Genomic DNA, 25,820 nt, shown 5'->3' on the forward strand with positions numbered 1-25,820 from the left:
GGTTGGGCCGGCAGGGCTCCCACCGCGCCTGCGCAAGCCACGCGCATCCGCTCCTAGCACCAAAGCATCAGAAAAGTTGCTGCAAACTTTCTAGCTCGTTTCTCCCGCCCCTCCTCCCGCCAGATCCGCCCCCTCCCCGCGGGGCCGGGAATTCCGAGGGGCGGAGCGCGGCGCGGAGATGGGGAGGAAGGGGGGCCTTCAAGGGACCCGGGAGATCGAGGCGGCTTCGCGCCCTAAACTAGCTTCCTGGACGATCCACTACCTTCTCCGTTGCCCTGATGGGGAAACTGAGGCCCTGAGCCAGAGGCACACGCAGGGGGAGGCCGAGAGCGCGGCCAGAGGCTGAAGGAAAACAAAGAATCTTGACAGCCGGGGAGGGGGGCGGACACACAGACACAGGGACAGACCCGAGTGCAGAGCTGAGTCTAGCCTTTGGGCCAGGAGGGGGCCAGAAGACGGCGGGGGGACCGGGACGGGGAAGGGGGGCCGAGGAGGGCTGGGCGGGGGAGGGGGCCGGGGAAGCCCGAAGGAGGCGGCAGAGGAGGGAGGAACTTCCCAAAGTTGCCAAACATGGCTACCTCGCCTGCAGAGCCGAGCGCGGGGCCGACGGCCGGGGGGGAGGCAGCGGCGGCGACCGAGGAGGAGGAGGAGGAAGCGCGCCAGCTTCTGCAGACTCTGCAGGCGGCCGAGGGGGAGGCGGCGGCGGCGGCGGCCGGGGCGGGCGAGGCGGCAGCGGCGGATTCCGGGTCCCCGAGCGGCCCGGGGTCTCCCCGCGAGACCGCGGCCGAGGCGCCCACGGGCCTCCGCTTCTCGCCCGAGCAGGTGGCGTGCGTGTGCGAGGCGCTGCTGCAGGCTGGCCACGCCGGTCGCTTGAGCCGCTTCCTGGGCGCGCTGCCCCCGGCCGAGCGCCTACGTGGCAGCGATCCGGTGCTGCGCGCGAGGGCCCTAGTGGCCTTCCAGCGGGGTGAATACGCCGAGCTCTACCGGCTCCTCGAGAGCCGCCCTTTCCCCGCCGCCCACCACGCCTTCCTGCAGGACCTCTACCTGCGCGCGCGCTACCACGAGGCCGAGCGGGCCCGCGGCCGTGCGCTGGGCGCGGTGGACAAATACCGGCTGCGCAAGAAGTTCCCTCTGCCCAAGACCATCTGGGATGGCGAGGAGACCGTCTACTGCTTCAAGGAGCGCTCGCGCGCGGCGCTCAAGGCCTGCTACCGCGGCAACCGCTATCCCACGCCAGACGAGAAGCGCCGCCTGGCCACGCTCACCGGCCTCTCGCTCACACAGGTCAGCAACTGGTTCAAGAACCGGCGACAGCGCGACCGGACTGGGACCGGCGGCGGAGCGCCCTGCAAAAGGTGAGGGGACCGGCCCTCTCCTCGGTTCCCGCTGCAGTCGAGTCTGCGCGCCTGACCCTTTGTGCCCCCGGCGTTGGCGAGCTCACGGGCTGAGCCCAGAGACCAGGCACACCCTGGCTTCTCTGGGCATCGCTGCCCCACGGGCAGAGGTTCTGAATGGCCGCTGTTTCCAGGTTGGGACTGCAGTGCAGGCGGCAGTAAGAAAAGTGTGTGTGTGTTGGGGGGGGGTGTCCCCTTGGAGGGGCTGTGGTAAGGGCAAGGGGGCCTTTGTCTAAGACACCGAGGGTGGGGACCTCTGCAGCCTGGCCCCTCAGTGACTGTTACTTACGCCCACTCCCACGCCCCCTCCGGCCCAAACAGCGTGCTCTGTTGCCTGTCTTTGTTGTGAAACGTGAACCTTCTCCGGCTCCGGTTTCCCTTGTAACCCAAGCCCTTCCCCTCCCACCCCAGCGCCGGGCCTCTAGCTCTGGTCTCTGAAGGCCCGGGGGAGGGCAGGGGAAGAACTGGAGGAAAGGGTTCTGCTGCCTCACTCTGCAGCCACGCGCCTGCTGACCCAGGGGACTTGGGGCAGCCTGGGTGCTCGGCTGCAGGCCAAGGCAACGGGAAAGCTTCCCTCCAGCTTGGCATTCCCGCCATGCTGTCAACCCCCGCAGGGTTTGTGGAGGCCCTGGGATTCGCGCGGATCCCCTGAAGGGCTCAAATAGTTAACGGGAGCTTGGGTTGCCACCGCCTCTGGGGCCATGTGTGTAACCTTCAGGCCTGAGACTTCATCCTTTCTCCTGCCAGCGAGTCCGATGGGAACCCCACTACTGAGGATGAGTCCAGCGGAAGTCCCGAAGACCTGGAGAGGGCTGTGGCCCCCGTGGCTGCTGAGGCGCCCCCCCAGAGTTCTATCTTCCTAGCGGGGGCCACCCCTCCTGCGACATGCCCCGCCTCCTCCTCCATCCTGGTGAATGGGAGCTTCCTGGCAGCCGGCAGTCCCCCAGCAGTGCTGCTCAATGGCAGCCCCGTCATCATCAATAGCTTGGCCCTAGGAGAGGCCTCCAGCCTGGGGCCCCTGCTGCTCACAGGAGGAGGGGGTGCCCCTCCTCCACAACCCAGCCCCCAGGGAGCCAGTGAGGCCAAGACTTCCCTGGTCCTGGACCCTCAGACTGGAGAGGTTCGGTTGGAGGAGGCTCCGTCTGAGGCTCCTGAGACCAAAGGGGTCCAGGGGGCTGTTCCGGGGGCAGCTGGAGAGGAAGTCCCAGGGACCCTGCCCCAGGTAGTCCCCGGCCCCCCACCTGCCCCCACCTTCCCTCTGACCCCAGGAGCCGTTCCCTCTGTGGCTGCTCCTCAGGTCGTACCACTCTCCCCCTCGTCTGGGTACCCAGCAGGCCTGAGCCCCACTTCCCCACTGCTGAACTTGCCCCAGGTGGTGCCCACCTCCCAGGTGGTGACCCTGCCTCAGGCTGTGGGGCCGCTCCAACTGTTGGCAGCTGGGCCAGGCAGCCCCGTGAAAGTGGCGGCTACCCCGGGGCCTACCAACGTGCACCTGATCAACTCCGGTGTGGGGGTGACCGCCCTGCAGCTTCCCTCGGCCACCACCCCAGGTACCCCTCCTGCTTTCTTCGGCCCGGCGGGCTGGGGGAGCAGGTGTCTTGCCTCTGGCACTTCTGCCCGACCCCCAGCATCTTGCCCTCCATCTCCTCTCTCCACAGGAAACTTTCTCCTGGCCAACCCCGTGTCCGGCAGCCCCATCGTCACTGGGGTAGCTGTGCAGCAGGGCAAGATCATCCTCACTGCCACCTTCCCCACCAGCATGCTCGTCTCCCAGGTCCTTCCACCTGCCCCCAGCCTAGCCCTGCCCCTGAAGCAAGAGCCAGCCATCACAGTGTCTGAAGGAGCCCTCCCAGTGACCCCCAGCCCCGGCCTCCCGGAGGGTCACACTCTAGGGCCAGTCTCTACTCAGCCACTGCCACCTGCCCCTGCTGTCACCTCTGCCACCGGCCTGCCTTTCTCCCCGGACTCCTCTGGCCTGCTGCCCGGCTTCCCAACACCCCTGCCCGAGGGTCTGATGCTGTCCCCTGCGGCTGTACCAGTCTGGCCAGCAGGGCTGGAACTGAGCGCAGGGGTAGAGGGGCTGGGGACACAGGCCACCCACACTGTGCTGAGACTGCCAGACCCAGACCCCCAGGGGCTGCTCCTGGGGGCCACAGCAGGGACTGAGGTTGATGAGGGGCTAGAAGCGGAGGCCAAGGTCCTGACGCAGCTGCAGTCCGTGCCTGTGGAGGAGCCCTTGGAACTGTGACTGCCTGGATCAACCACCTCTCCTGACAATGGTGCTCAAGGTGCTCGGACAGGAGGAGGAACCCTCAGTCGAGTGCAGTCTGAAGGTCCCACACTACAGCCCTCCGCCCTGGACGAGCTGCAAGCCTTGGAGAAGCCAGAGAATCACCCCTGCCTGGGCACTGTCCTTTCCTGATGGGAAGTCCATGTTACAGCCCTCCCATGCTCTGCCTGCCCGGTGCATGGGGCACTAGGGGTCCTGACTCGGGCTTTGTCCTCCTCTACCTGGTACTAGTTGAGGAAGGCCCTGCCGAGTGGCTGATTTCCAGCCGGCACCCTCCCCATAACACTATTAATAGCCCCACTGATACCCAGTGTTCCCAGAACTGCCTGAGTCCCAGGGAGAGGAGACCAGGGTGTGGCCCAGAGAGCCCTTCCTGCTGAGAGGGTCCAATGGGTGCACGGGGCCTTCCTTACTTCCCTGGACTTGAGCCCCAGGATCCAGCCCCAGACCAAAGATTTCCCCGGCCCCTAGTTTTGTCTAGTTTGTATCATCGTAAATCTTTATTTTTCTAGGACATGTAATGCCTCCATTTCAATTAAAGTCAAGTTAACAGACAACAGAGCCACTGGGGTAAGGGTCATCTGCCAAACCACCGGCCCGAGAGAGAACTAGAGACAACCCCAAGCCTGAGGCTGTGACTCGCTTTTTTTGTCTGGGTTCTTTTTGAGATGGGGTCATATTCCATAGCCCAGGCTGGCCTCAAATCCTATCTTCCTGCCTCAGCCTTCTGAAGGCTGGAATTATGAACACGGGTCACCACATCCCAAGACTGGATTCCTGAGGTAAAGGGGTTGAGTTCACACCTGTGGACTCTGGAGGGTTTTCCAAGTTCAGAAGCAAAGGGCTTTTGGATTTGATGTGTGGAAAGCCCACTCAGGGCCAAGGGATCCTGGACACAGCATTCTTTTTCTCCCTGCTCTTCAATAGGGTTCCACTTCATTTTAAGACAATTGATAGTCCATAAATAGAGCAGGGAAGGATGCATTGAAAACAAATGGCTGAAACCTACGATTCTGGAAGCAGAGGGGAGCTCTGCATGTCATCTGGGGCACCCATCCTCTAAGAACAGGTGGGAAGGGCTGTACCCAAGGCAGAGAACAGCCTTGGGTCAGTAAACACACTTCTTCTCTGGTGCCAGGAGTTGGGGACTGGGCAGGGGATCCTTAGCAGTGGCTGCTGAGGCCCAGAGGGAACAAACATTGGGGGACCTGGGAGCTAAGCAGATGGCAGACCCAGCAGGGGCTGCTCTCTCACTGGCCATGAAGGGAGAGCAGGGAAGCCAGGCCCAAAGACACCTGGGCCTTCTCAGCCAGCAGCTGGTAGAAGGGCTTAGGGGTCTCCCCATCCTCATCCTCACTGCTGGAGCTCTCCTGCTTCACAATGCGGTTGTGTTGGCGGCTGAACCTGCGTGCCTTGGTGCTGGGGACAGATGGAGGTTCCTCACTCTCGGCTCCTAGGTTCCCCCACTAGATCTCTGCCCCTAGCACTGACCAAACCTGGGCTTCAAGGAGCCAGAACTCTCTGACCCCATGGGGCCCGTCTCTCTTGGGGCTCTAGGTTCTGATATCTAAATTGAACCCTGCCGCCGGGTGCTCGCCACAGACATGGGGGTTGAAGTTGGTGGAAGGGACAGAGTTGAGGAAGGATGACTAAGACAAGAGAGAAGAGGCCAAGTGACGGGAAATAACTGAGGTGCTCTATGTGGCAAAGCAGAAATGGAGGCAGCAGGTCCAAGACCCAGCAAAGGTGACACTTCTCAGCTGCAGGTGACACTCTATCTGTCACCTCACAAGTCATAAAACTTGTGACCCAGGAGCCAGAGAGATACTCAGTGAATAAGCACTTGCTCTGGGCTGTGAGTTTGAGTCACCAGTATCCACATAAAGAGCTGCGCCTGGCTGTGTGTGCCTGTGTCAAAGCCCTAGGAACAGAGACGGGCATATCCCAAAGGCTTGCTGTCCAGCCGTCCTGGCTGTAAAGGCCAGATCCCCATTCAGTGGGAGGCCTTGCCTCAAGGCAACAAGGCAAAAGCAAGACAAAGATACCTGATGTCCTCCTGTTCTGGCCTCTGCATGCATGTGCATGTGTGCACATACCACACACGCATGTGCATGCACCATACATATACAAAGAAAAAGAATTTGTTTCACAAGTCCTCAGCCCAGCAAAGCCCCAACCTGTTAGTAAAGTCACGAGGCTCTGAGGGAGGCATGAGGGTCACAGGTCGGGGCCCATGGTTCCCCCCACACCCTCTGGAAGGTACTTCTCACCAGTATGGTCTCCTTTCCTCCAGAGTCATTCTTCGCCACAGCTGAGCCAGCTCCTTGGTGGCAGCTGTGGATGCAGTCCCAGGACAGGCTCTGGGCAGGAAGGCAGAGGTTACAATGGTCACATCATGGTCCTTGGCCATCTTTCCTCTCCCACCAGCTTCCCAGTGCCCCATTACACCCTCCAGAGTAAGATGCAAGGAAGAGACACAGTGTCCCCCAAAGCATAAATGACCTGTAGCCACCACTTCACAGGCCCCCCACCCCAAACCTGTTCTCCCGGCGAAACTCAGCCAACAGTGACAGGTCCAGGGCTGGCACCTGATCTATGTCCACCCCAAGGACATTTAGAGATGAGACTTCAGGGCATCCGGCAGGACTGAGCCTGCACCTCCTGACGACAACCTGCCGCCACTGTAGCCCCGCATGCTGGAGATGACAGCTCAGGAGAGAGGGACAGGACTGCTCCAGCCCAGAACCAACCCCTCCTGGAGGCAGTTTTCTTGATGGTGACAGAAGCCAATTAATTTCCTTTTCTCTGATGTCTCAAGTTTGAGCTTGGGTCTGCTGCACAGGATGGGAAGGCACAGCAGTGGGGCCTCATGGTCTGGGGGTGCACATGGGGACGGTAACCTCTTTGTAAAAACCCAGGGGCCCTCACCCACCGGATGTACTGCTTCCGGTTCATCCTGCAGAACATGATGAAGCCATTAACACACTTTTTCTTCACCTGGCCAGGACAGGCTTTTCTGCTATCTTTGGGCTTCACAGGGCCCTGGCTTGCCTGGACCTTCTTGGTTTTCTTGCCAGCTACCAGCAGGCCAGAAGACCGTCGGGTAGGAGTCCATGTGTAGTCTCTGTCCTCATCACTGGGGGTCTGCAAGCCCTCACGGTTGGCCTGCTGCAGGACAGAAGACTGAGCAAGGGAGAAGACCCCCGTCCTCCCTGGGTAGATGGCCACCCCACTCACCTCTTGTCCCCACAGGGACTCAGTGTCTGTGGACTCTGAACTGGAGCTGCAGCTGGACAGCACCTTGATGTTCTCACTCAGCGATAGGTAGCAGTGGTCCAGTGAGACTGAGGACTCGAAGTTAGGAGGGCCTGTGGGGCCCTCAGAGGGTGTGTCCTGGACCAGATGAGGAAGACACTCACTGACTACAGGACATGCAGGGCATTAGAAACAGCACAGGTTAGAGAGACACCTTGCCTGTTTCCATACCCTGGAAACTCAGGAACCTTGACTCAAAGGTCCCAAGCAGGGGCCTCATGCCATCAATTCACACATGAGGAAACTGGGACTAGAACAGGGACACAGGTGCCCCTCCCAGCCCAGCGGCCTCAGCACCAGTTCTCCCTCCCTCCTACTCCCTCCTGTGGCTGAGCTGGAGGCAAAAAACAAAACCTGATGACAATGGAGTCTTTCCTCATGAGTCCACTGAAGTAAACTCCATGCTCAGGGAATTGAGACTTATTTGGCCAGATAAATTGGTACACTCCTGTAATCCAAGCTCTCTCAAGGCTGAGGCAGGAAGATAGAATTTGAGGACAGTCTGAGACCCAAGAGACCCTGTGTCAAACACAGGGACGCCTTAAACACGTACACACGAAGCATTGCGGCTCCTCCGTGAGTGGTAAACCACTGAAGGTAAAAGAAGTGCCCTGTCCCCACCCTGCTTGGGGGGTAGCTACGATCTTCGGCAGGCCTTTCCCAGGCCCTCTTGGGCAGCAGTAAGCTCAAAGGCGGGTCTCGGTGAGGACAGACTTGGTAACTGGGAAGGATGGAGGTGTGGGATGCTCAGTGAGGGAGTCAAGCCAGGAAGCTAGAACTTACCTTCTCTTGGGGACCCTCCAGTTCACAGGCAGCAGCTGAAGACTCCAAGAGACCTGTGAGCAGAGCACTGGCAGGACTAGGCGCCTTTCTTACAGCACCCCTGGCTAGCCCCAGTCCCCTCCATGATTTTCTCCCCTTTGGGATTTCCTAGCCCATGACCCAGTCTCACTCACAGGCCAACTGTGAGTGTGGCAACTTTTTGGAGCCTCCCCTCTACTACATGGCCTACTGGCCCCTATGCTGGGAGGGACTATGGGCCCCTCAAGACCCTCTGCACATCCACTGGGCCTAGCTAAGGCCCAGTACTTGGTGGGTGGGTGTCCTCATGTTTTATGAATGAATAAAGCTCCTTCCACTCTGGCAGCCCACCTTCAGTCAGAAAGTAGGTTCCGTCCTCCAGGACATGATCTGGCAGGATTTTGCTTGGGGAGCTGAAGAGGGAAGAGCTGAGTCCTAAGATCTCACTCAGGTAGTTCGTCACATGCCAGGTATTGATCTGGGAAGACCCCGCGGCCAGTGGGCTCCCTGAAAGGATCATGGTACTTAGGACTGTGGTCAAGCGCCAGTGCAGCAGCATTCTTGGAAGGGATAGTGTCAGACACTGGGAAAAGAGACTGCCATTCAGAGTTGTGGTGGTATAGGAAATTAAGAGGCACACTGCCTGGCAATATATCATCAAAAAAAGGAAAGATCACACATTACAGTGTGCCAGAGCCAGCGGACTGACTGCAGTGAGCCATAGCTCTGTAGTCAAAAAGCTCTGTAGTGGCCGGCTTATGAAAATAGGGATTGATTAGCAATGTCTGGCACAGCAACCAGGGGCAGAGTGATGATAGACAGTATGTTTGCCATCCCTGTGCTCAGCATTCCCCAACCTTCTTCCTGCTTTTCTTTGCCATAGAAACCCTCTGGAGAGGAAGGTTCAGAAGGCTCACAGCCTACAAGAAGAGGAGTTGTAATCACCGTTGGGGCTGTCCTCTGAGGTCCACGCAGGAAGCCAGGGGTCAGTGTCTGGGGCTTCTTTGTCTGCCTCACTGGAAGTGCAAAAGAATAACTTCTGCCTGTGAGAGTTGGAATCAGAGGAGGACACAGAGCCCTGGGCTGAACTCAGATGTGACTTGTAGAGTTCACATGGCCAACTCTACGCAATCCCAGGGAAATTAATCAGCTGGGGCTTCTACCCTCAAGGTGCTTCAAAGTCTTGTGAGGAAAAATGAGATGCTGACAACACAGGGGACCCCGTGGTGGAGTGTTCCAGGGAAGACCAGAGGGCACATAGGAGAGGGTGGCTTCCCAGGTAAATCAGAGAGGCAGATGCTCCAAGTATAGGGACCAGCGCAGCAAGCTCAGAGCAGGCAGTGTGGGAACTGGAGAACATTTGTGCTGTTCAGTGGAAGGTTGGTGGTAACGGCAAGAGGCTGATATGGTGAGACAGGCCACATTCTCCAATGCCAAGGAAGAGGTTTGGGCAGACCCACTGATATGGTCAAGGTCTGTAGTAGAGAAGCACTCAGTGGATGAGAACAGGCTGGGAGGGGGAGAGAGGCAAGGGAGATCAGCAGGTGACAATCCAGACCTTCATGGGAGCTGGCATCAGCCAGCATGCAGCTGGGCCCAGGGTGCCATTCAGGGAGCTCTGGCAGAGAATGTCAAGTCATTTATCACATTCCACAGATACCTCAGCCCCAGCCACTGACACCCTGGGGTTTCCTTACCTGAGACAGGGCTGTGCCCTGGTGAGGAAATAGGACCTCTGAACCCTGCTCTGAGCCTTGATGTCAATGTCAGGCTCACCATCCCGGGTCCCTGCACCATGATCACCTAGGAAGGGGTATCAGAATAAGATGATTATGGCTGTATACGGGCCAGATTCCAGGGCCCCAAGACAGGGGAAGGAGAGGGACCAGACTCTGCCACCAGCCTTCCTCCTCCCATACCCAAACCAGAACCTTAGGCTGTGGTGCCCAAGTCACCACAGCACTGACTCACACCTCTCTCAGAAGCTGCACTGAGGATCACATCCCTACCATGGAATCACAACACCATGACAACAGTGATGGCACACAAGTGTGGCTGGCCCTGTCCTGTCCCTGCAAGTCTTTGTACTGAAGCACAATGCATTATACAAATGGGCTAGCCCAGTCACTGCCATGTGAATGGCATGTCTAGCCTCATATAGTAGCAGGAAGATGATGCCTCCTCTGGGACCAGGGCATTCTAGCACCCCAGCAAGTCTGGGTGGCCTGGGAAATGTGGGGAATTCTGTCACTGGACTGAGAATTTGGTCACTACTGTGTCACAAGCACCAACAAGTTATGGCCTGACCTAGAGGAGGTACATGAACAATGGGGGAGCATGATGGAGAATTGGGCACTCTGAGGACTCAGAGCTAGTGCCAGGCCAAGGCTTGCATTCCGGTCTGCTTTTCTGTCCTTTTTAGGTATTTCCATCCCTTCTCCCCTCTGGTACAGTGACAGGGCCAAGGGACAGTCTGGCTTCTTCAGGGAAGCCCAGTAGGCACATGCTCCTCCATCACCAGATCTGAGACTTGAAGCTTAACACAAGGGTGACCCTGATCTTGTCCCTCCCTTACTGAGCCCTACACAAGAAAGGAAAGCTGTGGGTGAAAGCCCCATGATAAGAGAGGCAGTGTCATCCCATTCAGTGACGTATGCCTTGTTGCTAGGACTGTCCAAGGCAAAATCTGTGAAAGAGCTCACAAACACACACACACACACACACACACACACACACACACACACACACATGCAAATAAAATAGTAAGTTCCCACTGAGGAAAGGCACCAACTTGTGATGTCATGGGCAACAATGTTCTGAGCCATGTCCAGGAAGACCAGCTGGGCCCCTCCTCCATCACCTTCCAACAGGGACGGTGCAGTTGTAGGGTGGGTGCCAGGGCTGAGATCTCTTGGGTAAGTGGCACCGTTTTCTTCCTTCTGACCTGGGTGTGCAGTGACCAGATTTTCAGATTGGTCCAGAGCCAGAGAGTGACGAGGCTTCTGGGGCCAGGTTGGGCGCTCTGAGAGAACAGACAGAGTCAGGGGGCATGGTGGGGTCACTAGGATCCTTAGAATTTGGCTCAGGGAAGGAACTCTTCTGCTCTGGGCTGTCTCATTCCAGAGCATTGCCTGGCCTGGCCACTCACCAGCACCCCAGGTGTGCCCAGCTCCTCAAGCAGAGCTCACTGAGCCGACTCGGTCTGCATAACTCTGAGCTCTAACAGCATGATGCACAGTGGGTGTGACATTCCACACCAGGCCAATGATGCCAGCTTTCTATGTGTATGTACACACCGAGGAAGTTTCTAAGCACCTAAAGTAATTCCAATGTGCAGCCATGACTAGAAACTAGTGATCAGGTAGGCCGTAGTCCCATTTCACAGGCTTTGACATTGAGGTCCTTTAAGGGTTTGGGAAGTGAGGGTGTGGTGAGGCTGGGCTAGAGCCAGGACTCTTGGCCACTACAATTGGACCTTCCTACCATCCCGCCTCCCCTGTGCCCTACCTCAAGGACAATAAATGATGACAGCAGCATCCTCCTTGGGCCTTGCCAGTGCTTCTGCTATTAAGCACTGCTTGGCAGTGTCTGCTCAGGCTTTTTCTATAACCTTGAGAGGGCCTGGACTGGTGCCTGTCCCAATGAGGAAGAAATGAAGGCCCAGAGGAGAGCACGCCACCCTAGGCCTCAGCCTCCCATGGAAGGTCTGGGAGTGGCCTCAGGCATAGCCTGGCAGGGCCTCACCCAGTGTGTCCCTACAGGGACAGCAGCTCCCTGTCCTGCCTCCAGAGACCACATGTACCTGACACTCGGGTGAACTTCTTCTTTCGAGGTCTCGAGCAGGTTCCCCAAAAGTGTGATTTCTGAGAGCTGGAGGGGGTGGAGCTTCTCCTCCAGGTTGGGCCGGCAGATGGGTTCCGACCCAGCCCTGGGAGTGGAGAAGGGGGCAAATCAGAGCCCATTCTGTCCTGCACATCCTTCTCCTCCCAGACAAGGTTTTCCAACCCTTGGAAAGAGGTGGGAAGGTTTTCAGGCAGACTTTACAAACAAAAAAAAAAAATTGAGATCTATGGTGGCACAGCCAAGAGGACATAGGACAGGGCAGGAAAGCATAGGAACATAAATGTGTCATCCCAGCACATATGAAGCTAAGGCAGAAGGGTTATTGCAAGTTTGAGGCCAGTCTGGGCTATACAGCAAGACTCTGTCTCAAAAACAAATAAAACATCATCAACCAAAAAAAGAAAGAAACAAAGAAAAGAAAAAAGAAACAAAAGCAAATTAATCTGAGCAGGATGTTCCCTGGTTCAATCTTCTGATACTTCTCATCTCTACCCCTCTGCTCCGCCCTACAGACGTCATCCCCTTGCTCTAGCCTCTGCGCCCCCAGCCTCTTCTTCCTGCCCAAGTGTTTCACACCAGCCACTGTATGGTGCCGAGAGCTGTGTGCTGCAGCCACCATGTTGCTTCTTTGTATTAACCCATTTGACTCCCATCACACACACAGGAGGGAAGTGCTGATTGGTTCCCAATTTATAGATTGCAGGACTGAATCCCAGAGAGGCTATGATCACAGTAGAGTCTAAATCAGAACTGGCTGGGAAAAGGGCATGCATCAACCCACTCAGTGCCCTATCACATCTGCTGCCTGTCCCTAAACATTCTACGTTTCCTCACGCCCACATGCTCTTGGTCAGAGTGGTTCTGCAGTTTGGCAGGATTCCCTTGTACTGTCCTTGAAGGCCAAGCTCTTAGGCTTCCTCCTCCAAACTCCAAAACACAGTGTCCATGTTTTGCTTTGTTTCCTTAAGACTGGGTCTTGCTCTGTAGGTTAGGCTGGGCTGGAACTCACTGTGTAGCCTAGGCTGGCTGCTGGAGTAACAGGTGTGAGCGAGCCATCACATCTGGCTCTCCTACAGCACCTTGCTTACCTCTCTGATGCAGTCACCTTCCCAGGAAAGGGAAGGTGGCCAATTGGTTTCCCTGAGGCCAGGAAAAGGTGTGGTGTAGAGGCACTGGAGGTGGAACTGCTCACCCACAAACCCACCTCTGTTGTTGTGGAGCTTGAGCAACGCCTTGGCCACATCAATGCTTCTCTGGAGGTACTGGATGTAGTGCAGGACACGTAGCAGGATCTCCTTCTGCAGAGACAGGGTGGAGAGTGGGGCACACCACCCACCTGTCCTCTCAGCTCCACAAGAGGCAGAGGTAGCAGGATCATGAGTTGGAAGCTGGCCTAGGATACGTTCTGTAAGACCCTGACTTGTATAAGGGTCAGGGCCCAGGACATTGGAGACTCCTGGGGAACAGAGACAGGAAGTGCCTCACACCCTACCCTCCACATAATACCACACTCGGGCAGGAAGAAGAGGCTGGGGGCATGGAGGCTAGAGCAGCCTTATTGGCAGAGCTTCACCTACTCTGCTGTATAGTCCCTAGCCTTTCCTAGAGAGCCAGCTGAAGACTGAGGCTGAACACTAATCTGGTTTGGAAACCTCAGGAGGCAGGGCTGGAATCTGACCAGGGCAGTCAGCCTCCTGGTTCCAGTCACTGGCACATACTGCTCAGCTTCTGGCACCAGGCCCTTTGCTTATACTCACCTCCCTGTCTGGCCCTCCGTTCCTCCCATCAGGCCCCTCACCTGCCTGCTCCCCCTCTGAACTTCAGCATGGCCCCTTCCCTTCTGACCATCTGGCCCAGGCTGGGTCAGCTTCCCACCTCCCAGCACTCTGTAACAGCCTGGACTTCTTTCGACCTCCACTGCAGCCACACTGCTTTCTGTTATCTGCTGCCATGTTCTCTCCCTTTGACCTTGAGCTAGCTGAGGCAAGATCTTAGCTAACCTATTTCCATACTCCAAAGGCAGAGAGTGCTGGGGTGGCTCAGCCAGGGCCTTTTAGAGAAGGAGATTTCCCCATCAGGGTGCTTCCGGTCAGTGGGCAGACACCACCTGCCTACCACAGCCACTAAATACCTCCTGAGCTGCTACAGGAAACCCAAAACTAAAAAACAATACAAAAATCATTCCAAACATGCTGGAACACTCCTATAATCCCAGTACTCAGGAAGCTGAGACGGGAGGACTGCAAATTCCAGGACAGTACAGACTACATAGCAAGAGTCCACAGAAAGAGAGACAAAGGGACAAGAAAGGGACTGAGAGAATATCTCCTGCCACCCTTCTACACACACACACACACACACACACACACACACACACACAAAATTTTAAAAAGGCTTAGTCTTTGTTTGAATGAGATTGCCTTTGAGGGGGATCTCAAGGGATTCAAAGAGAGTGCACTTGGGAGGCAGATCTCTGAGTTCGAGTCCAGCCTGCTCTACACAGCAAGTTCCAGGACAGCCAGGGCTACACAGTGAAACCCTATTTCAAAAAACCAAAAAGAAAGGAAAGAAAAAAAAAAAAAAGAGCAAAAAGCTGTGAGCGGAGCACTGAGCAGGCCCCTGCTTAGATTGGCATGTCATACACCAGGCTTGGAACGGGTTACACTGAAACCTTTGTAGCTGTGAGATGTACACAAATGCTCCACGCAAAGGTGGTTCAACTCCATCCCTCATTTCAAGATAGAAGGCTGTTTCTGTTTTCTTGTTTTGTTTTTGAGAAAGGGTCTTACTGTGTACCTCAGGCTGGTCTCAAACTGGTAATCCTCCTGCTTCAGCCTCCCGAATTATAGGCATGGGCTTCATACCCAGCTAGAAGATTCAGTCTTGGTGCTTTAGGAACATGACCTGGTAACTACAACCAGAAGGTGAGACCTCAGGGACCATCTCAAGTTATAATAGGTCTTAAAACTGTCACAACAGAGAACTCATTCAACAAACATCGGTTGAACATTGAGTGACTGAATAACTGAAGGCACTTTAGGATGATGTATTCTCACTCATTCTCATTCTCTCTCCCTGCCCCCCAACCTATCTCCCTCTCTCTCCTTCCCTCCCCCACCCCTGGGTATTTCTGGACAATCTGTTCCTTCAAGAATTTCTTCCTTTAAAAAAAAAAAACACATAGTTTTTGTTGTTGTTGTTGTGTTGTTCTGTTTTGCTTTTAAACAGGATCTCACTATGTAGCTCTGGCTGTCTATGTAGACCAGGTTAGCCTTGAACTCATAGTGATCCACCTGCCTCTATCTTTGAATGCTGGAATTAAAGGTGCATACCACTATGCCCAGCCTTCTTCATGAATTTCTTAAACCAAAGAGTAAGCATGTCCAGGGGCTGGAGACTTGGTTCAGCAGTTAAGAGCATTTGCTGTTCTTGCAGAGGACCTGGGTTTGGTTCCCAGCACTGATATAGGGGCTCACAACTCCCTATAACTCTTATTCTAGGTGATCTAACACCCTCTTCTGACCTTCACAGGCACCAGGCATTCTTGTGATGCACACACATGCATTCAGGAAAAACATTCATACATATAAAATAGAATGAATAGACACAAGAAAGTTTTTTTAAAGTGAGCATGTTGCCAGGTGTGGAGGCCCACATCTTTAATCCCAGCACTCAGGAAGCAGAGGCAAGCAGATCTCTGAGTTCTAGGCCAGCCTGGTCTACAAACAGAGTTCCAGGACAGCCAGGGCTACACATAGAAACCTTGTTCCAACATCACGCCCAAAAAGTGAGCATGTCCATACATCTCTCACAGCCTTGGTAGATGTGGTGGCACAGGCCTATAATCATAACACCAGAAGCTGAGTATTGCCATTAGTTTGAGGACACTCTGGGTTATAAAGCAAGTACCAAGCCAAGCAGGACTACATAGCAAAGTGCAAAAAGAAGGTAGGCCTGTGAGATGGCTTAGCAGGGAAAGGCACCACCTGCCACTAAGCTTGACATCCTGTGTGTAGTCCCACGAGCCCACATGAGAAAACTGACACCCTCTGACTTGTTCGTTTACCCTCGCCAGCCCATTCAGCTGCCTTCTCTACCACATATGCTCTCCTGTGCTCAGGAGCCCTTGCCCTTCCACACTCTGTTTGGGTTCCCTCCTGGCCGCCTGGCCCACATACACTCTGCTTTCCAGTCAGTGCTCAGGCTCTGGGGTCAGTCCATCGTACTGGAGGAAGTTGTCCACCTGATCGTGGACAATTGTATCATGACATTTGTACCAAATAATAATTTAAAACTTTAGTTTTTAAAGAAGGAGACATGTTTAAGATACTCAACATTCAGGGTCTGATTCCAGGAATTCACAGTAAATTGGAAGCGACAGTTATCAATCATGCTCTAGGGTGGATGCTAGGAAGAGAGTCATCCTTTGGAGCCCTTGCCCTGGCAGACGTGAGGGAACAGGGCCGGCAAGATAGCTCAGTGGGTGAAGGTGCTTGCCACTGTGCACATGTACCACTTCCAGTCAGTAACTAAATGAGTGTGAGTGTGAGTGTGAGTGTGTGTGTGTGTGTGTGTGTGTGTGCTTTTTTTTTTTAAATGAGGGAACAATCACTGTGATAAGGACTTTGGTGGCCATATGGAAAGGCTACAGTTTCATACAGGACAGGAGGCAATCAATCAGCCAGAGCAGCGTGGATGGATACCTCAGACATAAGGAAGACATCCCTAACAGTTCCAGTCAGCACGTTCATGGCCACACGATCAGGTGGACAACTTCCTCCAGTACGATGGACTGACCCCAGAGCCTGAGCACTGACTGGAAAGCAGAGTGTATGTGGGCCAGGCGGCCAGGAGGGAACCCATACAGAGTGTGGAAGGGCAAGGGCTCCTGAGCACAGGAGAGGATATGTGGTAGAGAAGGCAGCTGAATGGGCTGCGAGGGTAAACGAACAAGTCAGAGGGTGAAAGCACTTGCTGTACGGGCCTGAGAACCTGAGCTCCATTCCCAGATCCCACCGTCCAGGAGAGAACTGACTCCTGAAATTTGTCCTCTGACCTCTATAAACATGCCAAGACATGTGTGCCCCCCACTTTCTCTTTCATACACACAGTAAGAATATTTTTTTAACACAGAGAGGTAGGCCAGGAGTGGTGGCGCACACCTTTAATCCCAGCACTCAAGAGGCAGAGGCAGGTGGATCTGAGTTTATGGCCAGCCTGTCTACAGAGCAAGTTCCAGGTCAGCCAGGGCTACACAGAAAAACCCCATCTTCAAAAACCAAAAAACAAACAAACAAACAAAACAGAAGTAGAAGGAAACCAGGCCTGATGATACAGGCCCATAATCCTAGCCACTCAAGAGGTAGAGGCAAAGGATTCCAAGTTTAGGCCAGCCAAGACTACAGAGCGAGTTCAAGGCCAGCCTGGAAGCTTAGCGAGACCTTGTCTCAGGAATAAGTATAGTTCAGTGAAGAGTATTGATCTAGTATGCACAAGGCTCTGGGTTCAATGCTTGGTACCACAGATACATTAATTATTTAAATAAATAGAGGGCTGAGTATGGCTTGGTAGCAGAATCCTTGCAAAGCATGTATGAAGCCTCCTATTACCTAAAAAAAGAGGTAGGGAGCTAGATCAAGAAAGTTAAGTCATCACATAAAAGCTCTAGTTCATCTTCTGGAGGACCCAGGTTCTATTCCAAGCACCCAAGGTTGGCTCACAACCACCTCCAGGGGATCTAACGCCCTCTTCTGTTACAGTCACACGTGTAGGGAAAATACCCATACACATTTTTTAAAAAATTAAAAAATTAATTTAGAGATTTAAAAAAGTAGACAGCATTAGAGAAAATTCCAAAGGAGGTGGACATTTCGTCAGTTATAAAATGCTAGACTCATTCCTTGAGGGCAGGAACTGTGTCCATCTCTTCCCTGGCTTCCCAGAAACCTGTGACAGTACCTATAACATCAAATATGCAAATGCTTGAGGACATCAGAAAATTCCTCCATAGTCACATCCCAGTCCCAAAGGTGGCCACATCCGAGTCCTGTGCCTGTGATTAGGTTGTCTTATAGGGCAAGGAGAATTTACAGATGTCACTGAGTTAAGAATCTGGAGATGGAGAGATTACTTGAGATTACCCACATGAGCCTGGTACAGTCATGAGGATCTTTGTAAGAGGGAGGCAGGAGGGTCAAAAGTGGAGAAACCATATGAAAACAGAGGACCCTGAAGAGACTTTGTTGATGGTTTGCAAGGAGTGTGAGGCCTTTGCAAGTTGCCAAAGGAAAAGATAATGCATTCCCTCAAGTCTCTCTCTCTGAACCCAGGGCCTGTGTGTCCAAGGCAAGTGCTCTACCACTGAGCTACCATCTCCAGTCCTCTGTTTACATTTGTATTTTGAAATAAGATCTCAGTAAGCTACCCATGCTGTTGTGAACTCACTCTGTAGCCCAGACAGACCTTGAACTTGCAGTTTTCCTGCCTCAGCCTCCCAGGTGCTAGAATAAAAGGCATGTACAACTAGGCCACACTTTTTGTCTTCCCTCTGCACCTCACCTCCACCCCCAAAGATGAAATCTAGAACCTTGCACTTGACAGGCAAGAGCTCTGTTGTTAAACTACAGGCCAGGACATTATTTTTGTCTTGCGGTATTGCTTAGGAACAGAAGTTATCTGTCCTTTGTTTTTGTTTTTTAAAGACAGGTTCTCTGTGTAACAGCCCTAGATGTCACTTTGTAGCTCAGGTTGGCCTTAACTCTGCCTCCTGAGTGCTGGGATTCAAAGCATGGGCCACCAGGCCTGGCTTACTCTTTCCTTTTAACAACTGAAAACCTGCAGCTGAGAAAGAATGAGGAGTCTCGGGCAGCAGCTGTGAGGCTGGAGGGCTCCTGCTCTCTGTGTGACCTCTGCCTCTACTTTTCCACTCCCAGTTCCCTTTGCCTCTTTCTCTGTGTGAGTGTGCACGTTCATGTGGGTGCCGGTGTGCACATACATGTAGAGGTTGGATGCCATCTTCAGTGTCATTCCTCAGGGGCTGTCCACTGTGGGCTTTTTCTTTTTCTTTTTTGGAAACAGGATCTCTCAATGTGACCTGAGCTCAATGTCCGATTAGGCTAGGTTGGTTGACCAATACAAGCATGCACTAAGACACCTATTATACATGGTTTTCTGTGGGGTCTGGGACTGGAGCTCAGGTTCTCATGCTTGGGTAACAAGTGCTGACTGAGCTGTCTCCAGCCCCTGCTCCACCTACCCCTCCTCTTACCCTGAAAGACTTCCATGGGTATAGCCTAGTGGTACAGCACGTGTTGACCTTGGGTGAGGAACTGGCTTCTAGAGAATCCCTAGTGAGATCATGAACTCCCAGAAATTCCTGCTCAGAGCAAGACCACCCCTGTTTCAAGTCCATCACTGAGAGGCCCCACTTCCTGCTCTGACACCCGTCCTCCCGCCTGCCTCCTCTCCAGTCCCCACACCTTGGTGTGCTTCTTGTTTCTGGTTTTCATGGTCACAGGGATCAGCAAGGCCAGCTCTCGAAGCTTGTTTGTGTGGTTCTTCTTATCCTTCCTGTTTGGGGATGAGGGCCAATTTTGGTTAAGACATCTAAAATTAAACATAGCTTTTGGGGACAAAGTGATACGACCATACTGCCTCAGCCTCTCAAGTACTAAAATCACAGGCATGAGCCACCACATCTAGCTTTAAAGCTTTGCCACCTGCCCCCAAGCCTTCGGTCTCATGTCAAGGCTGTCCTCTACCCCCATTCTAGGACACCCAAGACAGAGTCTCAGACATGATCAGAACGTATCATTTTCCTTTATCCCTTAGACCAATAGGTCCCCCAATCTTACCCATCCTCCCACTCTGATTTTGTTAAATCCGTAATCTTTGAATGACCATCTTCACACCCTCACAAGACTCCCAGCCTCCCATCTGGCCTCCTCCATCTATAGCTTCTGAGGCAGCAGGAGCTTTTCTGAAACACAAATCTGACTTTGTCACCCCCTTGTTTCACACCCTCAAGGTCATGCCATTCCTAAGGAGCATTTGGAGGTTTTTTGTTGTTGTTGTTGTTGTTGTTGTTGTTGTTGTTGTTGTTTTGAGATAAGGTCTTGCTATGTAGCCCAGGAGGGACTCAAACTCAGCAGGCCCCTGCTTTAGTCTCCCGAATATTGGGATTACAAGTGTGCACTACAAGCTGCTGTGTGGCTCACAGTACCCTACCTTTTCTGGCCCCGCTGGCCACTCTGGTCCTAGCAGTACTTTGGCTCTTTCATACTGACTGACCTCACTGCACTGGGTGGGTGAGCTCAATGTCCCTGCAGTCCACCACTGTGTCCCTGGCACAAGCACTGGGCTCTCATAATCTGAAAACTCAACGTGTGCCTGCTAAAGGACCCAATACAGGCATGAAAGGAGTTGACTTGTGGCAACGTCCAGGGCCTAATCCCCAACTGCATAATTCATGAGACACCCACGATAGAGCATGCACAGCACCACTCCTCCCCCACTGAGTAGAGCCAACTTCCTCTCCCAAATTACACAGCACCCCACTGCCCCAGGGCTCCTGTGGGTGCTCTAGCACCTGCACTGTCATCAGCTCTCCTCACACCGTCCTCAGGACCTTCAGCTGCCAGCTCTTGTACCCTGCTCCCCCCTGATGGCTGTGCCCCATCCACACCAAAACAATCCTCAGGCTGGCTCTGATGGAAGTACAGGAGAGGTGCTGCTTGGCTGTAGGTCCACCGAGCCATCTTCCTGACCTTATCTGTTTATTTCCTTGCACAGTCTGCACCTGTCAATCCCAGCACTTGAGAATGTGCAGCAGGAGGACTGTTATGAATTTGAGGCCAACTCAGGATAGAGCTAAATCTTATCTTAAAAAAAAACAACTGAAAAGAGAGGGCACAATCATTCCTCAGAATGATGGGAGTAAGGGATGATAGATAATGGGGCACATAGATTACTGAATGACTTGTTGATAATTGCTGTTTTTGCTTAACCAACATTCCATTCCGCCTTCCCTGGTAATAGCACCTCAGTTGTCCTTTGGGCAACTTCTCTACTCTCTGTTCATGTTTCAGAGAGGCTGAAAGGGAGCGCAGAACCAAGGTCCATCTAAGAAGTTACCAGGACTTACTCAGTGAGTCTTGAAAAGAGGCTCTGTGGGGTGATCAAGCAGGCAGGATATGGACCTGAGCAGCTAGGAGTCATCGCGCCCTCCCCTAGGGAGAGTCTGCTTGATAAGAAAGATGGAGCCAAGGAAGCACCATTCAACCCTTGCCTGGGACCAGCCAGGCCCTGGTACCCCTGAATTTTTGTTTCAATGATCCAGCAGATGCCCTTTTATGCCTAAGCTAGTTTTAGCTAGGTTTCTACCCACTGCAACCAAGAGTCTTTATTATTATAAAGATCCCTCATCTAGAAAGGGGGAAACAAGAGCCTAAACTGTTGATGACTAAGATTCCAGGAAGCAATGGGCTGCAGGATACACAATTCTTCATTTTCCTCATGGTGCTCCTTCTGAGCATAGTGCCTACATAGAGGCCCAGAGCAAAGGAGGTGCTTAACTGTGATGTTAATGAATGAGGAGGGCTGGATGAACATCCATTAAGGGGAAGACAGTACAGGGCAAGATGAACTCCAACTGTTTTTAATTTGTCCAAACTGGAAGGATGGACAGGGAGTCCAATCCAACCCTCAATCTGCTATATGAATCCCCCTTTTCAGATTCCTACAGCTGAGGATATAGTTCAGTGGTAGAGGGTTGCCTATCATGCATGTGGCCCTGAAGGCCATTTCAGTATTCCCCCTCACCCCCAGCACCCAAAAGACTCCTAACATTGTCTGATGGGTGGATGTATAAATGTGTGAATAACAGAATGGAAGAAAGAACATTTAAGAACCTCAGAATGAGAGGGACTGGAGAGATGGCTCAGCAATAAGAGCACTTGGGCTCTTACAGAGAATCCAGGTTGCAATCCCAGCACCCACAAAATGGCTCACAACTCTTGGTAATGCCAGTTCTAGGGAGATCTGGTGCCCTCTCCTGGCCTCCACAGGCACTGCATGCACAAAACAAAGCAAAATCTAAAAAAGAAAGAAAAGAGTGTCGGAATGGGAGCTGTGGATGTAGTATAGTGATTTTTTTTTTTAAATTCCTTATCACCTCACACCATAAAGTCCTGGGTTCACACCCAGCACTGGAAAAACAAACAAAACCCCAAGAATATCAAAGCCTGAAATCACCTCAGAACCCTCTCTGGGAAAAGGCAGGAATATTCCCTCTGCTTCTTTGTCAGGTGGTTGTAACGGTTATTAGATACAAAGGACCAAACAATCGGGAAACAGTAAGTGTTTAGTAACATTGTGTTGTTACTATTATTCTATTCAGTAGCAGTGGCTGAGACTGTCCTGGAGAGGGGAGAAGCATTACCTGTCAGTAGGACTCAAAGAACTAGCTCTGAGCTCATCAGGGAAACACAAGTATCTGCCGGAACCCAACATCTGCACAGAGGGAAACAAATTATTAGTGACCTTCGGGACTCCAGAATGAATGGGACAAATAATGTACACCCTTCCCCACCCCCATGGTGCATCTTTAAAGCACCCAGATCCTAAAATAGGACATAACTATGGGCACAGGAATCTAAATTAAAACCCTAAACTAAACAGAGGATCACAAATTCCAAATGGTAAGCTTAAGCTCCTAAAATTTGAATCTAAAACTAAAACCAGCAAATTCCCAGACATTGATCTCAGAATTTAGACATCAATAATGGGATGCCAAAGGCTGAAATACAAACTGTCTAGCCTGAAAACTGTGGCTTGAGACCTCTAGAAAGGGGTGGGTGGGGGTTGAGATGGGATCTCTCTGTGTAGCTCTGGCTGTCCTAGAATTCACTGTGTAGATCAGGCTGGACTTGAACCCACAGAGATTCACCTGGCTCTACCTCTCCCAGATAGATGGTGATATTAACAGATGAAAACTGACTTTAAAATCTCAAAGTGAAAGCCTGATAAATGGCTCTATGGTTAAGAGCACTGACGGCCTTTCCAGGGGACTTAGATTTGAGTCCTAATACCCATATGGTGGCTCACAACTGTCTCTAACTCAAGTTCCAATCTTCTTCTGACCTACTCCAGCAACTCTATGTATGTGGTACACATACATATATGCAGGCAAAACATTCACACACAAAAAATAATTTAAAAAATTAATCTCAAAGTAAGCCAGGCTTGGAGGTCCATGCCTTTAATCTCAGGACTCAGGAAGCAGAGGCAGCCAGATTTCTCTGAGTTCCAGGCCAGTCATAGTGAGACCCTCTCTCAAAGAACAACAAACAAACAACAACAATAACAAAAAGAAACCACCAATAGATAAATAAATAAAATCCCAAAAGTGAGGGCCAAATCCCCCAAAGGTGCTTCTGAATGTATAAAACCCTGAAAATCTAATACTGAGATCCTGGATGTGCAAAATGTTGACTATTGACCCTCAAATAAGACCTTAATCCTAATATCAAGATCACAAACTACAAAAGCCTAAATTCTATAGACTATGCAGGTCCTCCAAAACAGACCTCAACCACTCCCCCAAAAATGTGTCTCATGTCCTAGAATAAATATTTGCAGACTCCAAAACTGACCCTCAGATCTTCAAATTGTGATCTTAGAAAATTTAGATCTAAGCGGGGTGGTGGCTGCGGCGGCGCCGGCGCACGCCTGTAATCCTAGCACTCGGGAGGCAGAGGCAGGCGGATCTCTGTGAGTTCCAGGCCAGCCTGGTCTACAGAGCGAGATCCAGGAAAGCCAGGGCTACACAGAAACCCTGTCTCGAAACAACCAAAAAAAGAAAAAGAAAGCTTAGATCTCGCGAGAGCATCCACTGGGACTTAGAACCCTAAATCGACGCCTACACTCCGTGGGGAGGGGGGCAACTTCAAGGCCTTAGCATGAGCTCTCAGAGACCCAAACTGCCCCACCTAACAGTGTGCACACCTAATAGTCCGTGCTGTTACTGAAGAGCCCGGGCCCGGTCAAATCCGACCCCTGACCTTCCAAATGCTAGAAAGATTTCCGGGTCTCCTTCAGACTCCAGAAGCCGAGCCTCCAACAGGAGACCCAGGCCGGCCACGCCACTCAAGAGGAACGTTCCAGAAAAAAAAAAAAAAAAATGTCGGCCACGCCACCAGGAAGAAGAACGTTCCAGAAACCACCATGCCGGCCATGCCACTCAGAAAGAACGTTCCAGAAATCACTGTCGGCCACGCCACTCAGGAGGAACGTTCCAGAAATCACCATGCCGGCCACGCCACTCAGGAAGAACTTTCCAGAAACCACCATGCCGGCCACGCCACTCAGGAAGAACGTTCCAGAAACCCAGCTTTAGCCTGAATCCCCCCCTCCACCCCAGGCCTGGCCTCAAGCCCTGTGGTCCTGCTCCACGCTAAGGGTGCGACCTTGCCGCCCCTGGCCACCCCCGGCCGCCCCTGGCCGCCCCTGGCCGCCCCCGGCCGCCCCCGGCCACCCCCGGCCGGCTGGCGCCGAGGCACCGCCCGCCCCGCCCGCGCTGGCGCCCAGCACCCGCCTCCTCAAGACTTGCACAAGGGCCTTAAGGCCCGGCTTCTGGCTTGGACGCGGGCGGGCGAGGGCAGCGAGGGCTCGCGCCGGTCCCGGGGATGCGGGCCGCGTGCCGCCCGAGGCGCGGGCCGAGCGAGGAATGGCAGGACGCGAGGCGCGTGCGACGTCGCCCTCCCCACCCCACCCTGGCGCTCCTGAGGCGAGGCCACGCCCCTCCACGTTCCCGCCACGCGGCGCAGGGGCCCTGAGCGGGGAGCGGGGGAAGGCGTTGGAAAGGGGCGGGGCGGCGAGGGGGCCCTGCGCACGCGCACCCACGGCGGGGCACCGGCCGCAGCTCTGACACGTGCTCCTGGACTGCCGGCCAATCAGCTCTCGCTGCGCTTCCCGCCTTTTCCTAGGGCCCCGCCCCCTGGTTGGTCCCGCCCCCTGGTTGTTTGCCCCGCCCCCTGGCCGGTCCCCCTGGAGACTGGCGGGAGGTGTCAGCACGCCCCCTGCCGGCCCTCCTGTGCCCCGTCCCACCCCTTCCCTTCAGCGCCTCTCTGGTTAAAGACCACGGTGTGCCCGGCACCTTGCTCGGGCTGGTAACTTGCCAACTTCCTCGAAACGAGCCTTTGTAGACCTGAAGGAACTGTAGAGGTGCCAGGGCCTGCACATGCAAACAAAGTAACCGTTTTCGGGTCTGTGTGTGGGCCAGGGCTTGCTATGTAGCCCAGGCTTGCCCAGTGCTTGGCGCTCGAAGGCAAGGAGTGCACCACCACGTCAGGCTACAAACTATACAGTTTCTTTATTTAAAAAAACAAGGGCTGCAGAGATGGCTCAGAGGTTAAGAGCACCGACTGCTCTTCCAGAGGTCCTGAGTTCAGTTCCCAGCACCCACATGGTGGCTCACAGTCATCTGTAATGAGATCTGGTGCCCTCTTCTGGCCTGCGGTCAGACATGCTGTATACATAATAAACAAATAAATCCTTTAATAATATTGTTACTATTGACTGTGTATACACGGTGCCTGTCGGGGGAAGTATGTGCGCATGAGCGCACAGCACAGGTCTCCCCAAGGGCAGAGGCATCAGATCCCCCTAGAGCTGGAGTTACAGGCAGTTGTGAACTTCCCAGGGTGGGTGCTGGAAGCAAACTCAGGTTCTCTGCAAGAACGATATGTGCTCTTAACTGCTGAGAAATCTTTCCAGGCGTTTGTTTATTTTCTGACATAGAGTCTCATAGCCTTGAACTCAGTATGTAGGTAGACCAGGCTAGCCTCAAATTCAAGAAGATATCGCCACCATGACCATCCCAAACTGTACATTTTAGAAAGCTTTTTTGGGCTGGTGAGGCGGCGCATCCTCACACCTGAGTTCCATCCCCGGGACTCTGGGAGAAGGGCAATAGACTCCTGAGAGTCACCCTCTAATCTACACACACACTCAAATAAAATAAACGAAAGCACGTTCTCATGTACACGGATATGGGAATTTCGCGATGATGGTGGTGGGGTGGAGATCTTCAGACGTTTTCTAGCCACCAGGCCATGACTAGTACCTTGGGTTAACTGTCTTGGCTCCCAGTACTGATGTGGGCAGAGGCTTGATCTACG

At 53.4% G+C, this 25,820-nt stretch overlaps 2 protein-coding genes across 21 annotated transcripts; one reads left to right on the forward strand and one right to left on the reverse strand.

Moving 5' to 3' along the window:
- The first annotated feature begins 520 nt into the window (after positions 1-520).
- On the forward strand, positions 521-4,245 carry Six5 (SIX homeobox 5). The gene is made up of 3 exons (XM_006993740.4): positions 521-1,355; positions 2,142-2,944; positions 3,053-4,245. The coding sequence occupies exons 1-3, from the start codon at positions 571-573 to the stop codon at positions 3,640-3,642; spliced, it is 2,178 nt and encodes a 725-aa protein (XP_006993802.3). The 5' UTR covers positions 521-570; the 3' UTR covers positions 3,643-4,245.
- On the reverse strand, positions 4,174-24,551 carry Meiosin (meiosis initiator). Of its 20 annotated transcripts, none has more exons than XM_076572561.1 (14): positions 24,236-24,551; positions 22,082-22,152; positions 19,122-19,212; positions 12,848-12,941; positions 11,603-11,728; positions 10,592-10,744; positions 9,498-9,603; positions 8,746-8,816; positions 8,152-8,307; positions 7,783-7,835; positions 6,922-7,077; positions 6,617-6,852; positions 5,955-6,044; positions 4,174-5,103 (listed from the first exon to the last, which is right to left on the reverse strand). In XM_076572561.1, the coding sequence occupies exons 2-14, from the start codon at positions 22,150-22,152 to the stop codon at positions 4,935-4,937; spliced, it is 1,572 nt and encodes a 523-aa protein (XP_076428676.1). In that variant the 5' UTR covers positions 24,236-24,551; the 3' UTR covers positions 4,174-4,934. The 20 variants fall into 20 exon arrangements, with proteins under 20 accessions (XP_076428676.1, XP_076428691.1, XP_076428671.1 ...); XM_076572576.1 differs by having other exon boundaries at positions 6,617-6,849; positions 24,236-24,478; XM_076572556.1 differs by having other exon boundaries at positions 8,746-8,843; positions 24,236-24,474.
- Between the last annotated feature and the right edge of the window lie 1,269 nt (positions 24,552-25,820).

This window comes from Peromyscus maniculatus, chromosome 1 (genome assembly GCF_049852395.1).
Source record: "Peromyscus maniculatus bairdii isolate BWxNUB_F1_BW_parent chromosome 1, HU_Pman_BW_mat_3.1, whole genome shotgun sequence".
NCBI classification, from domain to species: domain Eukaryota; kingdom Metazoa; phylum Chordata; class Mammalia; order Rodentia; family Cricetidae; genus Peromyscus; species Peromyscus maniculatus.